Source organism: Sylvia atricapilla, chromosome 14 (genome assembly GCF_009819655.1).
Source record: "Sylvia atricapilla isolate bSylAtr1 chromosome 14, bSylAtr1.pri, whole genome shotgun sequence".
Taxonomy (NCBI): domain Eukaryota; kingdom Metazoa; phylum Chordata; class Aves; order Passeriformes; family Sylviidae; genus Sylvia; species Sylvia atricapilla.
This window is the reverse complement of record NC_089153.1, coordinates 17,662,713-17,680,539: the sequence shown is the minus strand read 5'-3', so window position 1 is coordinate 17,680,539 and position 17,827 is coordinate 17,662,713. Positions and strand designations below refer to the sequence as shown.

The 17,827-nt window shown below is 47.9% G+C and overlaps 1 protein-coding gene across 2 annotated transcripts; it reads right to left on the bottom strand.

Moving 5' to 3' along the window:
- Window positions 1-29: 29 nt before the first annotated feature.
- Window positions 30-16,789, bottom strand: FABP6 (fatty acid binding protein 6). 2 transcript variants are annotated; one of them, XM_066329420.1, is made up of 5 exons: window positions 14,218-14,332; window positions 1,805-1,889; window positions 817-992; window positions 323-412; window positions 30-143 (listed from the first exon to the last, which is right to left on the bottom strand). In XM_066329420.1, exons 2-5 carry the CDS (start codon window positions 1,869-1,871, stop codon window positions 90-92), a joined length of 387 nt encoding a protein of 128 aa, XP_066185517.1. In that variant the 5' UTR covers window positions 1,872-1,889; window positions 14,218-14,332; the 3' UTR covers window positions 30-89. The 2 variants fall into 2 exon arrangements, with proteins under 2 accessions (XP_066185517.1, XP_066185516.1); XM_066329419.1 differs by lacking the exon at window positions 1,805-1,889 and having other exon boundaries at window positions 14,218-16,789.
- Window positions 16,790-17,827: the final 1,038 nt, after the last annotated feature.

Sequence of the window (17,827 nt, the reverse complement as noted above, 5' to 3'; positions counted from 1 at the left end):
TAATACCAAGAAAGAGACAAAGACAGAACTTTATTTTATTTATTTTATTGTTGACTTTCAGTGCACTGAAAGTGACTGGCCTTGCTGCTTTAGGCAATCTTTTTGCTGGTCCTTTTGTAGACCACACCAGAACAAGTAGAAATCTGGAAGAAAGAACAAACCCAAACGTTGGTTGAACAGTGTAATCAGAGCTCCAGAGTCCCCAGGGAACAGCCCTGGGGATGGCTCAGAGCCTGTCCTTCGCTTAAGATTTTTTCTAAATTTCAAATTTGGGGGATTTTCTTTGTCTTTTATGAACAACCCTGGATGTTTGAGCACTCACCTCTACCAGCTTCCCCCCAGAGATCTCTGCAGTGTGGCGGTAGTTGGGGAACTCGGCTACAAGTTTCCCATCTTCCAGTTTGACAGTTGCCTGTAAGAGAGAAAGGGTTCTTGTTGCTGGGGTTGCTGGAATTTCTCTAACACCTGCACCCCAATGCTGGGAGCTCATGAGACAGAGGCTGTGTGTTACACAGGTGGCCTCATGCACAGGGCTAAAATCCGTGGGCTTTAGTTCTTGAATGTTCACAATTTAAACACACAATTGTTCATCTTCCAGATCTCCACATCACTCATTACCAGCTCTGACAATGGTGCTGGCAGACAGCCCAGGAATCTGATGGTGGAGTCAGGGAATCCCAGGATGGTCTGGCTTGGAAAGGGCCTTGGAGCCCCTCATGGGCAGGGACACCTTCACTGGGCCTGACACAAATCTGCTTTTCACCCAAAATCCAAATCCTCCTGAGGCTGGGGAGCTGAAGGGCTCCATGAATTTACCTGGAACTTCTTCCCTCCAAAGGTCTCCATGTCTGCCTCCTTGCCCACGGTGAAGGTGTTGGTGGTGGTGCGGCCTCCAGGGAAGTGCTGTGTCCACGTGAAGTCATTCCCATTCTGCACCACCTCAGTCACAATTTTGCAGTTCCTTCCCATTTCAACCTTGTCACTGGAGAGACCTTAAACAATAAAAACACAGAGTTTATCAAATCTAAGCTGAATTTGAACTGAAGTGTATGTTCCCAGAGCTTCTGATTTGCTGTTCTTTTCTTATTTTTAATTTTTTTACAACATCAAAGCTCTGAGTTGAAATTCCTGATGTAAAGAAAGATATTAGTACATTGATGCATTTGCTAAAATAAATCTTGCATTCTTTTCCCTAAGAAACAATACACAGGAAAAATGTACAAATACATAAAATATTCCATTCTCTTTAACCTGCACATGCAATTCTTACAATTTCATGAGTGGGACCTTGGGCCTTTGCTATTTAGCTGCACAGACCTATTTTTATATCTGCTCTTGCTCTTTAACAAGATGCACATGGAATCATGGAATCTTTGGACACTTTGGGTTGAAAGGCACCTTAAGGATGATCCAACCCCCTGCCATGGGCAGGGACACCTCCCACTGTCCCAGGTGCTCCAACCCCATCCAGCCTGACCTTGGGCACTGCCAGGGATCCAGGGGCAGCCAGAGCTGCTCTGGGCACCCTGTGCCAGGGCCTGCCAACCCTCACAGGGAACAATTCCTGCCTAAGATCCCATCTAACCCTACACCCTGCAAGTCTGAATCCATTCCCCTTATCCTGTCACTCCATTCCTTGTAAAGCCTCTCTCCATCTTTCCTGTAGCCCCTTCAGGCACGGGGAGGCCACAGTTGGGTCACCCCAAAGTTTCTCCTCTCCAGGCTGAACAATCCCAGCTCTCCCAGCCTTTCCCCAGTATTTTTATCCAACCCCTGCCCAGTGCCTGACCCCAGCCAGACTCACCAATCTTCTGCACAAAGGCATCGTAGTTCTCGTCCCCCTCAAACTCGTATTTGCCTGTGAATGCCATTGTTCCCTGGGGATGAGCCTGGGGAAGCAGAGCAGCAGCTGGATCAGAGCAGGATGCAGCAGCTGGCCTGAGCCCTGGCTTTATAAAGCAGCCCAAGCTCGCAGCCCACCTGGCCCACACCCCTTGGAAATTGAACTTTATGGTCCCCGTGAGTCACAGCAATGCCATTGACCTGTGTGAGAATCAAGGTTATCAGGCAATTGTACATCCTTGCCAATAACCTGGAGATCAGCAGGAATCAAAGGCTGATCAAGGCCAAAGGCTCAGCTTTCCTTTAGTGCAGATTTAAACAAAATGATGCATTTTTACGTCTAAGATTTCACTGGTTTTGCATTCAGCACGGAATAAAAGTAAAATAAAAATGGGCCATGCACCAGTTCTCAGCTCTGCAGAGAAAGAACTTGTGTCATCACCGGGGTTTCCTTTGCACTTTGGATTTAAAAGTGGCTGTAAAATGACTCTTACTATCCTGAAAACATATTTGACACTTAGTTTGTTAATTAAAACTCCTTCAGCTTTAATCCCACTATGGCTGAACTCAAGGAAAGGAAACTTCCTTTCCCAGCTGGGCCCCAGAGCTGAGGCCTCACCCGTGAAGAGCAAAGCCCCATCAGCACAGGGAGCAGGGCACAGGCTGAGCAAGCCTCAGCCCTCAGGGACCTGCACAGCCTTGGCAAAGAGGCCCGTGAACTCAAGCCATAAACTCTCCTGCTCACATAAAACTTGCAGCCACTGGTGGAGTAACACCACAGGGACCTTGGAGTAACAGGGACCTTGGGAGAGAAACCAAACTGGATAAGGAAAGCAGTCCTGTGCAAAAGGAAGGAGATAATCAGATGATATGAACAGTACTTGAGCTTTTATGCTCCCTGTCCATAAAGATGGTAGTATATTGATAGCTGCCCCATGATGAGATGTAAAAATGCTGACAGCTCCATACAGACATGGCTGGGATATTCCATAGGACATGGCTGGGGTATTCCATAGGACATGGCTGGGGTATTCCATAGGACATGGCTGGGATATTCCATAGGACATGGCTGGGATATTCCATAGGACATGGCTGGGATATTCCATAGGACATGGATGGGGTATTCCATAGGACATGGCTGGGATATTCCATAGGACATGGCTGGGATATTCCATAGGACATGGCTGGGATATTCCATAGGACATGGCTGGGATATTCCATAGGACATGGATGGGATATTCCATAGGACATGGATGGGATATTCCATAGGACATGGATGGGGTATTCCATAGGACATGGATGGGATATTCCATAGGACATGGCTGGGATATTCCATAGGACATGGATGGGATATTCCATAGGACATGGCTGGGATATTCCATAGGACATGGATGGGATATTCCATAGGACATGGATGGGATATTCCATAGGACATGGCTGGGGTATTCCATAGGACATGGCTGGGATATTCCATAGGACATGGCTGGGATATTCCATAGGACATGGCTGGGATATTCCATAGGACATGGATGGGATATTCCATAGGACATGGATGGGGTATTCCATAGGACATGGCTGGGATATTCCATAGGACATGGATGGGGTATTCCATAGGACATGGCTGGGATATTCCATAGGACATGGATGGGATATTCCATAGGACATGGCTGGGGTATTCCATAGGACATGGCTGGGATATTCCATAGGACATGGCTGGGATATTCCACAATCCCGTGGTGTGATCCTGCTGCTGCAAAGGAGCAGTTATGCACAAAAGCTCAGCGCTGTGTTTGAAGGTACCAGGATGATGTAAATTCCAAGTGTGCGGCATTTGGAGACAGAGAACAGGAATAAGTTGTCAGAGAAGTAAAACTCTTGTGGAAGCTCATCCCCAAAGGAAAAGGTCATCCAAAGTGAGCAGTGAATTCCCTCTGCCTCCCGAGTCAGCTGCCTCTGATATGCAAAACAGCCCGGGCTTCAAATGCTGCCGGGAACAGAGGGAGCTTTAAGGAGCCAAATCAAAGCCTTGGAGATCTTTACTTTGAGAGTTTGCTTGCACAAAATAATAACACAGCGTTTTTGCATTCCTTTTGTCTGTGGAGTCCCCTTGCCCTTGGGTGGCTCCCAGCAGCCTCGCAGGTTTATTAACCTTCCAGAAGAGTCGCAGAAAGCCAGGGAGATTCACTTGGAGACAAAACGAGGAAAGGGAGGTAATTCCAGCAGTGACTGAACCAGGCAGTGCCGAGCTTTGAAGTGCTTTTAGAGCTGGATTGCGACTGAACTGGGAGTAGGGATTCAAAATAGCAGTGGGGAGTCTCCAGTGACCACAGAGCTCCGGTTAATGACTCCCTCTGAACGAAACTTGCTGGGGAAAGCCTGAACCAGCCGTATCTGGCAGTTCTTCGGCAGCCCTCCTTAGGAAATGCTAATGATTATTAATTCCTCTGCTACTCGGAGTAATCATTGCTAATGAATTCAGGATGAGCTCATTTGGCGTTAATGTGCTGGGTAATTCCAGGGGAGTCCTGCTCCTCTCGGCCTTGCTAAGTGCCCGTTTAGCCCGGGCCGAGGTGTTGCCGCTCCCCAGCCCTAAAGAGCAGAGAATTCATTACCAGAATGGGGCTGAATTATTGCACAGCTTGGACAGAGCTCACAGACTGCACAGAAATGCACCTGCCAAGCTCCACAGGTGACACAGCACAGAGCCTGTCCCTGCCCCAGGGGGGACGTGGACCTGCCTAACAAAACCAGGGAAAACAGGAGATTCCGAGACAGAAACATCTGCAGGGGAGGAAGGCACAGATCCTCCAAAAATCCCATGCTTTTGGGGACTTCCTAAAAGAAAATTCAATTATTTTTGTGTGGTAACACTCCATCAGGAGAACCTTCAGTGTGTCTGGATCTCCAGAAAAGAAATTTCCAGAAAAACAAGACCAGTAAAGGACTGATCCAGGCTGCACAGGCTGGCAGAGCCTCTGTGGGAAGGGCTGGGATCCCACTGGTGTTCCTCATCTCCAAGTGGAACCTCAGGGGGGCTGCTGAGCTCTGGGCTGGGAACTACAGAGACAGAAAACTAAACCTGGGGAAAATACACCTGGTACCACAACTTCTTGGGAATTTAATCCCCTCCTTTCCCCAGCATTCTTCCCCGTAATGAGTTATCCTGTAGTAAATCTTACCAGTGGTATCCACTTAAATGGCACAGGGATGGACAGCAGAAATGGGAAGCTATCTTGATTTTTAACAACTACAACAGAAAACTTGAATTTTGTTAAATTTGGATTTGTGTATCCTGAAAAGGCACAGGAAGACTAATTTTGGCTGCTCTCAATTTGGCTCCCACAAAACTGCTCAGATTCCTTTGAAGTATCATCCTTGGATTATGAGCCACTGTGGAATATTTTGAACTCCAATGGTTTTAGTCTAATATAGACAACATTTCAAAGATTGCTAAAAAGGAAGATATATTTCAACTTTATCTGCAGAGTCTTCTGGTCAAAAATCAGAGTAAAAGCTCCTCTCTCTATTGATTTCTTATATAGAAATACAGAAAGTTCTAATAAAGTTAATAACTGACAGCCCTAAAGACAGGAATCATTGCAACTCTTCTGGACTTTTCTGAGCAAACCCCCTTTATCTGCACAGTTCATCGGCTGTGTTGTAAAGATTTTATTACTTGATAATATCCGTGTGATTGTCCTTGGTGACACATCAGATAACACAGCTCCAAATGGAGCTTATCCTCCAGGGAATCCAGTTGGGATTTCCTCTGTGTCCAGAGAAATCCTGCTGTTCCAGAGCTTTCCCTCAGCTGTGCTTCCAGAAGCTCTGGCAAAGGGAACATTTAATTCAAACTCTGCTCTTTTCTTTCCCTGGGGCCACATCTGCTTGGCAGTTGACCTTTTGGTGTTCCCAAGTCCCCTCCTCTGTGTGTCACCCCCTGAAGCCTTTCCTGCTCTCCCTTCCCCTGCAGCTCACCCGGGAGAAGGCTCAGGTGGAGCAGCTCCTGCCTGGAGCTGGGGAGAAACCACCCCAGGAGCCAAGCAAAGAGGGATTTGAGCTGAAAGAATCTCAAAGGCAGGCAGCAGAAACCAATATTTGAGTGAATTTTTCCTATGCCAGTGCAGTGTTTAGTAAGTGCCCCACTGAAAATATTGATCCAAGTCAAGTGTGGAGGGACAGACGGAGTCTGAGGAGGATTTCTTTCCTTGAAATACAAGAAAAGCCAGTTTTCTTTGCACAGAAAGCCTCTTCTGGGCCTCAGCTCTGCTTTGATGTGTGTGATTCACAGCAACATCTCACTGCATACTTTCTGCTCTTTGAAATTGTTTATATTTCCTTGGATACATTTATCAGGAGAAGAAAATACACTTCTGTGGCAGAGAAAATACACACATTTCACGTGCCATTCCTCCCCCACCTCCACACCAAGCAGATCTTTACATCTCCTTGTTCCAGGAGCTGCTTCTATTACATCTGGTGTCCCTCTTCTACAGTTTGATTTATTCCTGAGTTGTTCAGCACTAAGTTGGCTCTTCTTAATCAAACAACATTGATGGAAAAGTGGGAAAATGGGACCGGGTTGGTAACAGCTGTGATTTTCTCAAACCCTGGAATAAGCCACATTTCTCTTAAAGACTCCTTCCAGAATAAGAAGAAAAATCTGGAAAACACTTCAGAATCTGAATTTCTACTTAAGTGTTGCTTTACTCCCGAGTACCAAACACCAGCTGTTTCCCTTCTGAACAATGGGAAAGTATCAGAGGCCAAAAAGCCCCTAAAAAGTGGCAGATTGGCTCAGTTGGTCAGAGCAGGGTGCTGAGAACACCAGGTTTGTGGGTTCAGGCCCTGTGTGGGCTTAAGTACTGGACTCGATGATCCTTGTGGGTCTCTTCCAACTCAGAACATTCTGTGATCTGGAAATCTATTTTTTAAAACTTGATTTTTTATTCTGAACTTGCCTTTTGCAATGGCTCAGACTGGGAACTTGCACAGGTCATCCTCAGGGTGCTTAAAAGCTCAGTGAGTGGGCAGGAGCCAACTTCCCAAAATTCTGCTTCCTCGGGCACAAAATGCTCTTGCGAAATCTCCTTTCAAAAGGAATTTGCATCCAGGAGTAATGCAGGATCCTGGCTGTCCCTGTGGCTCCCCTGGTGGCTCCAGGAGCAGCAGGATTTGTCTGGCAGCCAGGTGAGCTCAGGGTTTGTCTGGCAGCCAGGTGAGCTCACCTGTGCTGGGCCACAGCACCATCCAGTGCCGGCTCCGTGCTGCTGAAGCCTCCCCTGGGAATTCCAGGGGCAAAGCTGCACCTCGTGTCCCAAAAGGCAGGAGAGGAAGGGAACCCAACCACCTCAGCTCTCCCTGCATCAGGAGTGGGCTTTGTGTCAATGCAGGATCACAGGATCACAGACTGATTTGGGTTGGAAGGACCCTAAACATGCTCCATTTCCAACCCCCCGATGCAAAGTCTGGGTGCATAATAGGGATTTTGAAGCTGAAAGGGAATCTGTTGGGCTTTTGCTGATCTCAAACCCATCTATTTCTACAGAGCTTTTTCTACCTGTGACCTCTACTCAGGGCCTGTTTATACCCTGTTTTTTAGGAGATTTTTTCCTGCACTGTTGCCACCCAGCATTGTTTGCAAGTCAGGGCTCACTAAGACTCTTTGGCTGGGACGTTTGAACGTCCTGAGCCCCAACCTTTGGCTGCTGCCCCTCCTCTCCCAAAATAAAACCTTGCAGGTTACAGGTACTCCCTGCTGTTCTCTGCTGCCACAAGGCTGAGCAAAGGCACAAGCTGCTCCAGGATCTCCAGGATTTTCCCTCCCCTCAAAGCTGGCAAGCAGCTCAGGGAAGGTGTTTGGGCTGTGTGGCCCTGCATGAGGAAGGATTTCCTCCAGGGAAGCAGGGAATGAACCCCTGCAGTAGCCCTTGGCCATGGAATGATGCTCACAGCGGTGGGAGCAGCAGGAGAGGTTTGTCCAGCCCTGGGGTGAAGGACTGGGAAAAAGCAGGAGGACACACAGATGGGAGCTGCAGGGAGAGGCTCCCCATCCCTCCTCTGGAAGGGGACCAGGCAGGGTGGATCCCGGGGCAGCTCCGTGCCCCTCCTGTGCTCCCAGCCCAGCACGAGGCTGCAGCTCTGCCCATCCCGGGAATGGGAATCCCAGCAGAGCCAGACACCGGGAATGCTGCAATCCTTCAGTGCTAATTTAGGGTCTTGTTTGAGGGAAATATCCTCCTCCTGCAACAATGGCTTTGTTCTGAGAGCTTTGGTTTTGTCTGGTCAGTGCCTGCTCTTTTAAGTAATTGTGACCTACATACAGAGAGGATCCAAATAAAAAATTAAAGAGAAAGAGCTCTCAGTGACACTGCCTGCCTAAGCCAGCCGTGCAGTTCTGTGGCCTCTGGATTATTTTTTCACACAGGGCCAGATACGAGTTTATATAAATCCTGTATGGCTGGGTTATTTTCTTCATTATCATATGAATGTTTAAATATCCCTCTTCAAGGAAAAATGTAGAGTTCACCCACTGAGGGTGAAGGGATGGACACACCCCTGCTCGTGCTGTTCTCCTGGTAATAGAAAGAAAAGGCTCGCCTGGAGCTGTGCCTCTGAATAAAGCCCAGGACTGAGCACAGGGTGATGTTCTGGGAGCTGACACCTCAGTTACCCTGAGCCCCAGGTCCCTGTGCCAACACACAGCACAACAGCTTGGTTAAAACAATGTTCCCCAGGACACTCTGATGAGGTCTGGATGGCACAAGGAATTACTCCGGAGATGTGGAATCCGAGCCCTGCTCGAACTCACATTTAAATCAGGATTAGTGGGACCATGACTCCTGCTGACTGCTCATTAAGCTGGCTGAGATCAGTCTGGGCTCAGCTCAACTCCCAGGGGCTGCAAACTGATTTCATAGCCCCAAGGTCTGTTCCACCTGGAATAACCCACGCTCTGAGCTGGAGGAGAGCTGCTCCAGCCCGTGCAATCCCTGCCCCAGCCGGCACCACCTGGGGAAAGCAGAAAATGCCCAGGACTGAGGTGGGCTGCAGGATGGTGCTCGTGCCCTGTCCCTGCAGGGCTGATGCTCCTGCAGCAGGGTCTGCACAAAGAACAGCAGCTCCTCCAACCTGGCAGCTTTCCCTGCTCCCAGGGAACAACTGGCATTGCAGCCCAGCCCAGGGAAGCAGCTGGCTGGGGGTGAAGGAAGAAGCAAATTAGAGTTCATGGGGATCAAAGAAGCCCACATCACTCCCTGTGCTTGGGGCTGCAAGGCCAGCTCGCATCCACCTCTGCTGCTGATTGTTTTTTTGACAGGAATTGCTCCCCAAACAGTCATCTTCAGTGATTATTTGTCTCCTTCCCTCTGCCACTGATTACAGCCAGACTGGGACATCCCTGATCCGCATAGAAATGAATATTTGAAAAGGCAGGGCTGTCCTCCAAGGGCCCTGTGCACCATTAGGCCTCCAGATTTACTGCCCCACCGGAGGCCAGGGGGGTAATGAGGCAGCAGCAATGGGCTGCTGGAATCAGGAGAAAGGAGCTCAGAGAAAGGGATTCGCCTTGGCACATTCCTGGCTGTAAATCAAAATGATCACTGAGGTCCTGCCTTTCTGTGAGGAATTTTCACCTGATTTTGTAGCCCCACTCCCAGAGCCTGCTCTGCCCTGTGGCAGCTCCTCTTGACTCAGCAGTGCCCCGTGTTTTGCCTGTGCTGATGAACAGGAAGCACCAGCAGCCAAAACCAAAGCACATTTAAGGGGACTTTTGCTGTGTCACTGCGGTGGATGAAGTCCTGCTGTTTGCAGGCTCTTTTCAGGGGAGGTTTTCCCTCGGTGCTGAGCAGTGCCTGGTCCCTGTGGGCCCTGCCAGGGGCACAGGTTTGCCCAGGACTCTGGGGGAAGCACTGGCATTAATTGCAATCTGTGCACCCAGGCTGATCCAGCTGCAGCAGGAATGCAAATGAATGCCAGGAATTGTGTCCTCCCTGTGGAAAACACGTCCCAGGCTCAGCACCTGCACAGTCCTGCAGCACCAGAGCCCTGCAATGAACATGTCCTGGGCTCCTCCTCTCCCACTGAACCCTGGAAAAAAGAGCTGTGGTGCTTTGTGTCTCGGTGTGCTTAACCCTCGGAACTGACTCATGTTTCCCCTCATTTGGGAATGATTCAAGGACTTCCTCTGGCCTGACCACATCTGACTCACCGTGGGTGACTTCAGAACTTCGAATCGAATTGAGATTGGTGGAGAAAAAGCAAAAGTAAAGTCAAATTGTAACTACTGATGTGACAAAGTATTCCTACCTCCGGTCCGCAGGCAGAAGAGGATTTATCTGCTCTGTCACTGGTCCAAACCTGTATCCACCAGCGAATTTGATTTGATTCTGAGGGGAAAATATCATGAGTATCAGGAATCCCTTTTATATTAAATTTATCCCCGAGAGGAAAACCCTTTGCAATGACAAAATTTCCAAAGCCCACTCGCACAGGGCTCTGAACCCACGGTGAACACCCAGAGAAACAGTTTCACATTTCCCAGATACAATGTCCTAGAGAACAGGGGTTTAACTGCAAAGAGTTATTTTGTTTGAGGAGCTTACACAAGCCTTTAAACCTTTCCCATTTCATGCAGGAGACAGTTGCCAAGTCTGTTCTGTGCCTGCAAGCACAGATGAGTACAGAGGATGCTTTGTGAGGGCTCATTATATTCCATTTACCAAATTTTAAACAGCACTGATTTTTACATCTTTCATTCTTCATCTCAGAGAAGACAAGAGATTTTCTCCATCCTCCTCTGTTCCTTCCTGCACTGGGAAGGTGTTTGGCTGCTTTTATGCAGAATCCTGACTGAGACTTCTCCATTCTCATTAAGGGACAACTTGATTCAACCCTGGTAATTCTTTTGGGATTCAGTCCCTCACCTTGCCTTGTGTGATTCACCAAGGGAATTTCCTACAGAAATGTGTCCCTCCAGGGGTGCAGCATGAAATTCTAGATGTCAGAACATTTTTATCATCCCAGGAGATGCCAAAGCCCAACAGAACACCCCAGATCTGTCCTAGACTGAGGCACGAGAGGTGGAGAAGGAACACTCAGTAAACACCCAAGTGTCACTGCCATCAAAGCAATGCCCCGTGCCAGGGGTATGAATTATCCTGAGTGCAGAGCTCAGAAACACAAGGGATCAACCCTGTGGGAAGGGCAGATGGCTTGCAAACAGTAGCTGTAATTCTCAATCTTTTCCTGTGAACAAATTCAATGACATGGGTACAGTTCATTTGCCTCCCTTACAGTTTTCCATCCCTTTTTATTCCAGAAGTTAGGCTGAACCTAAATAGAAGAAGCCTACAATCTCACAGCTGAGCACTCATTATTAAGTGCTTCTTCAGCATCAAGTACCTCTGTTGTGGCTTCATTTCTGTATTTTCTAAACTAGTATGAACTGTGCCTGAAAAAATCCTTTTTTTTTTTTTTTTTTTTTTTTTTTTTTTTTTTTTTTTTTTAAGAGCATTTCTCGATGTTTTGAAGGCCTAACCTTGCCTACTACCAGGGGAAACAACCACACACTTCCATCCAGTTGTTCCAGTGAACAGAAATAAATTGGAGCTGGCAAAGGTATCTTTTCCCAGCACAGTTTGTGCTGCTCAGCACGGTGGTTTCAGCAGCAGTGGGGAAAGAACTGTTCAAAATAAATATTATCCAGCTCCAGCAGCACATCCTGGGCACTGCAGCTCGGGCCCTGCTCTGTGATAAGCCCCACGTGGGGGATTAGATTAGGGCAATATAGAGAACTGCAGTGTGGATAAACCAACATTTCCTCACCAGGGTGGTGACACAGTCGTTGAAGGCTTGCATTTTTCTTTTTGTTATTTGCCAAAGGGTGAGTGGGGAGAGTTTCACTGGGTCAGCTCTAGAAAGAGGGTCAAAGGCAAGATCCTGCTCCCAGGGAATGCAGTTAAAAGCACAAACAATGCATTGCAAATCATCAAGATTGGTTCTAATTACATCAATCGTCTGCCTTTGGAGCTGCTAACAGACAGATGTGCAAGAGGCACAGCTGGATGACCCCTGACAGAGACGTTCTCATTCCTGGCATTTGTCACTTGATGGACTTGTGACAGGACCAAGGAAAAGGATTTTTTAGAGTTCCCATTCTGACTGCATCACTCCAACTCTACACTCCCCATAACTCTAGGACAAGGAACATTTCCTATTTTTCTGCACAGATCACCAGGTGTCCTTATCAAACCTCTCTTGTCAGTCATCTCTGCCCTGGGTTTGTGCAGCAGCTGCCAGTCACTCACCCTGCCATCACAAATCCCTGTGCTTTATTGATTCCTGGGGCAGAGCCACAGCCTGGTTTGTTCTGGAGGTGAGGGGATGTTTTTTTCCATGGCCTGAGTTAAGGAGAGTCTCTGAATGAGGACAGCACAATTTCCCAACCGTTAACAATCCCGGAAAGGTAACAGAGCAAGCTCTTGGTGGGAAGAATTCTTTCTCTTGATGTGCAAACCCCTTGCAAATGGTGTTGCTCAGAGTCAGAACTTACAGGATTACCTGGGAAGAGAAATTAAGAATTGACCTGCCTTTACCAAAGGAAGTGACTTGCAAAGGATCCTGCTGGGATTTGCAGGGGAGCTCTGACAGGAACTCAGGCTGAGCCTGGGCACTCCAGAAATTGATCCTACCTGAAATTAAAATTAGGGAAGGGTAAAAAAAGATGCCTCCCAGGTATCCATAAAATACAGGGATACATCTCTTGCTTGAAATACACTTGGCACAAGAGGTTCCACAACTGAAAGTCCACAAGAAACCAGAAGATGAGACAATGACAAGAACAAAGGTCTATAAGAGAACACAAGATAAAATACTGAGTGAGAGCAACCTGGGAGATAATTTCCTTACATATTCCCCCTCAATCCTGTCATACTTTAAAGTAATAACAAACTTGTCACTTTTATTCATCACCAGGGTCCCTTCATTATTTTTATCCAGAATGCAAAAATATACAAAGCAGACAGGGGCACACAGTCCAAGGTCTACTTTCAAAATCAGAAAAATGAAACTGTGATGACAGCACTTCTCTGCTCCCACTTCTCCCAGGAGAGCTGCAGACCCCAGGAAGAGCTGGGAGTTATTTTTTGGGTTGGTTTGTTTGGGTTTTGACTGAAAGACAAACTGCATGGCAAAGCTGAGCTTTCAATACTTTTGCTTTTTAAGCACGACTTAAAAAAAAAAAAAAAAACTTGGCTGCGTGGTCATTTATGCCCCGCCTTTGGAACAGCGTCAAAAGTATCACAAGAGAGGCAGAGGAGCCCAGGGGGTGTGGAAGCCCAGGCTCTGCAGTGGCCCCATCACAGACCGTGAACTCCCAGGAAGATCCAGGTACAAAACCTGCAAGTTCTGAGTGACCTGGAAAAGCAGAGGAGGACGTGAGACAAGAGTTACTGGGTTTTACTCAGGTAAGCCATGAACCCAAGCTGGCTTCAGGAGGGACAGCCTGCTACTGGCCCTTTTGAAATCTCCCTAGAAAATGTCCCCAGAAAGTCCCACTACTCTTTTGGGGACCACCTGCAGTGCATTTCTAATTGTTGTGTGTCAGACAATGTCGAGCTGGAAAACACATTTGTCTCCACCAGTCAATTTACTGAAATCCATCCAATTGTTAAAGTCAAACAATTAGCAAGAAAGCTGAATGTCTCAGTAACTCTTCATTTAAGGAGACAAACTCGTTTGTAATTTATGGAATAACTTGATGATCTGAAAGACCAATTTTCTGGTCCCTGTGTCATTGTCAAGGATAACATTTAGCACTTACACAACACTCCATCCTCGAGTTGTTTTTAAACCTTCACTATAATTAAAGCACATCACTCTTGTGTGAATGAAATGTTATTGTCCATTTTTCAGAGCCAGCAGAGCTGAGGCTCCACGTAAGTGCCAAAGAGAAGGACACAGTGTCACAGGCAGTTGGCAGCTGCTCCTTCAGCTCCCGAAGTACAAAGGATCCAAGTGATTACCAGTCAATTCCATTTCCTCTGTTGTCCTGTCTCCTTGAGCTCTGTCAGCAACAAACCTCGATGAGAACAGACTGTGTAGGATTCCCACTCCTCTAGTGAAGGTGTTTTACCCTCCTGCAATTCCTGTTTGAAACAGGATTCATGTCCAGGGACCACAGGCGAGGAGAAGTCACTCCTCACCAGTTGGACACTCTTGATGTGACCAGAGCTTGGCTGCAGATGTAGAACAACCTCAGAAACACCTCACGGAACAAAAAAAAGGTGCTTTGATATATTTATGGCTAAAGAGACTTCTGTAATTTCTCAGAAGACTTTAATGAGAAATTCTCTATGAATGACCACACTGCCTTACCCGCAGTTGAGTTTGGCCTCCCAGTCTGTCCTGGCTCCAGTGATGGTGCCCATTTCCTCTGAATGGAGAAATCCATGGAGACACAGTGTGGATGCCACCTGCACAGGCTTCAGAAGGCAGCAGAAACCAGACATTATGAGATAAGACAGGAAGTGCCTCCACACTGCATTTCCTTACAATTATCAAGTGAGAAGTCAGCAGTGAGACACTGCCAGCCCTTCACCCCAGGGGCTCACAATTACCATTTTTTTAAAAGCAACCCCAACTATGGAAATCCATTTCAATCAATTCTCCTTACGGATTTTAGGTAAAGCCCCACTCATTGGCTTCATCTCTTGTTCACAAGAAATGCAGCACATAACTGACTTTTAGGAGAGCAGGGCAGAATTCTGGGGCACGTGTGCCTGCAGTGAGGTTTTCTGTAATGCTCATTCCAAATCCTTTAATGCTTATTCCTAAACCCAACAAAATGAGCGCCATGTTCATAGGGCCACAGAAATCAGTTACCAACATTACAGGAAGAACTGATGATTTTCTCACTCTAAACTAACTTTCTGTAATATTTGACTAACAAATTCCAATCCATCTTAAATATAATTAACAATTGTTGTAAGAGCATTACTTTCCTAATCTGTTAGAGGAGCAGTGAGTTTGCAGCACAAAACCAAGACCCAGATTTACTTTCAGTTTATTTGCCTGTATCCCTCTGCATTGCTCACGTACAGTGGTTTTCACTGGTTACACTTTTCCTTTTTAATTTAGAAAGCCTTGACCATTCCCCACGAGCAGATCATGCCTTGAAAACGCTGACTGGTGGATTTATTAGCACTGTGTAAAGCTGTGCACACTAAGCCCGACTTGGGGAGGGTTTGGTGGCCCTGCCCAGGGTCACAGGAAGCCGCTGTCACTGTGGCAGGCACAGGAAGCCACTGTCACTGCAGTTGGGATTGATCAGAGCTCTGTGTTCCTGCAGCAGAGAGCCTGCAAAGGCTGCAGGGAGGTTAGAAACCTCATCCTGGAGTGTGGGGAGTCCCAAAGCCTCACCGGGGCTGTTGGAAGTCCAGACTGAGAACCTCCTCTCTGAAGTTCCTCCAGCCCAGTTGCAGGCATCAGGAGAGAGATCTGCTGTCCCACCAAGGCACACTGTCCCTGGAAATCCACTCCTTCAGAGCCACGCTGAGACACATCAGCTGCAGCAAGGACAGCACAGAGAACTTACACCTCTGCAGCTCCCTGGATATCGGCAGCACCACAAATTCCAGCCCCTGGGCAATTCCCGGGGGCAGCTCCTTGTGGAGCCTGCTAACACAGCCTTGCTCCAAGGAAACTGCAGTGATGGATTTGGCTTCACTGGAACCCTGATTACTGCCCAGCTATGAATATTGCTCCTTAAAGCCTTGCACTGAGTGCTGGCTCTTTCATGGCAGTGCATTTCCAGGGAATCTGATGCCCAGAGAGTGATGTTCCCACTGTCCAGCATCTAAAAACCCCCAACCCATTAGTTATTACCTGAAGTACTCAGCCCTGCTGGGACTGTTCACACTCCCAGAGTGGAGTTCCATGGCAGAACAAATCAATAGCACTAAAGCTGAGTTTCAAGGTTCCTCTGCCCAGATCCGTTTCATGTCCCAGCTTGCCCACACAAACAATTGTTTGGTTGTTTTTTTTTTTTCATGCAGCTCCAGTGGGATCTGCTGCTTCCCCACATCCCCTCACTCTGTCCACCCAAATCACAGATTCCTCAGCTGCCCATCCCAACAACTTACTGCAACACATCTTTATGGAGCTCGGCATCTTTCCTGCCTTCATTTTAATTGTTTTATTCCCTCGGATTGTCTCCGTTCCTCTCTGCAATTTATAGTTTCTTCTCTCCACTTCTGTCCTTCCTGCCACTTGCTGAACATAGAGAGACTTGTTTTAATTTACAGAGAGTGTGGTAGTGCAATCTGTTTCATTAACTTAATTAGTTTTATTTTGGCAGTTTCTAAAGGTTCCAGGATAGAAAAAAAGACTCCAACTATGCAACCACTCTGCAGACCAGCCACTGTAAGGCAAATCCTGTCTTAAGGAGATTACAGGTTAGATTTGAAATAAATAGAAATTAAATGGTGATCAAAGGTATTTGGGATGGAAAGAAATTATATAGCGAGGGCTTTTTTTATTAAATTTATGAGTTTCATCTTGCATTAACATGTCTATGTTAGTGAGGTTGAATGTAAGAGTTACCTATGGTATGGTACTTCTGTGGGGCATTATTCTGGGATATAAATGTCCTTATTTACCTCTTTTTGAAAGTGCACGCAGCACCTTTCAACATTCAAAGGAGCGGTTTATGTTTTATTTTGATCCCTCCGTGGGGTCAAGCACATAATCTGCTGTTACTGCAGCGAGGCAGAGAAGGAGCCACACACCCACTCTGTTCCCTACGGAGCCCAGGAATTGCTGGGGACTCCAGGGGATGTAAAACACAACAATTTCCATTTAAATGGCCACTGTCTTCCACAAGCAACACCTGCTGAAAAGGTGCGTTCCAGCAGAAGACTCGCAAGAGGAAATCTTCCATTTTCTGCCCATCCTTTACATAAATCCGAGCTTAACATAATAAAGAGCCTGCTGGGCTGAGCTGTTGGATCTGAGCATCCCATCAGCTCCGGGGCTGAGTATTTTTAGTTTCTTTCTGTGTTAGTCAGGAATTTCTTGTAGGCTCAGGATTTGGGGCACTCAGGGACGGGAGCAGGGGCTGAGTGTCCTGAGCGCACAGAGCGGTACAGAAATACCACCGCAGGATAAAACACCTCCGCTTTGTAGCCGAGGCCACGACCCTCCTGGCCTCCCTGCCTGAAAGGTGGCTGCAAATCGCCTTTTGCAAACTTCGGAGGGCCGGTGTCTGTGAATGTTCCGAGGTGCAGAATAAATCACAGAATTCCTGCCCCAGCCCCGGGATGTCCCAGGCCGGGCCTTGGAGCAACCTGCTGGAGGAGGAGGAAATTATTAACTCCTTTTCTCCCCTTTCGACTCCGCGTTTCCCACCTTTACCTGATGCGCATAATTCATGGGGCTTAACACTTGAACATTCCGATTTACCTCACAAAAGGTGCCAGTCCGCCTGCCTTCCCCACATCAGATAAGGGCAACAGTTGGGTCAGACACTGATCTGAGGTGACAGGGCAGGACCCAGGGCAGGGCTGGAGCTGTGCCAGGGCAGGTTCAGGTTGGATTTTGGGGAAGGTTCTTCCCCCAGAGGGTGCTGGCACTGCCCAGGCTCCCCAGGGAATGGGCATGAGGCTGCCAGAGCTCCAGGAGAGCTGGGACAGCGCCCCAGGGATGCCCAGGGTGGGATTGTTGGGGCAGGAGTCGGACTGGATCATCCTTGTGGGTCTTTTTTAACTCAGCATATTCTGTGATCTTCCCTCACGCCAGTATCACCCCTCAGTGCTCCCCCAGCACGGGAACCAGCAGCTCCCCTGCCCTCACTGTACAACACAGGACACAGCGCCGGGCTGTGCCCCGCGGGGGAGCCGCTCCAGGGCGATCCGCGAGGGGCGACCTGAGTCTGCTGAGGGGCGAGGTGATTCCCCTGAGGGGCGACCCCGGCCCGCCATGGCCGCCC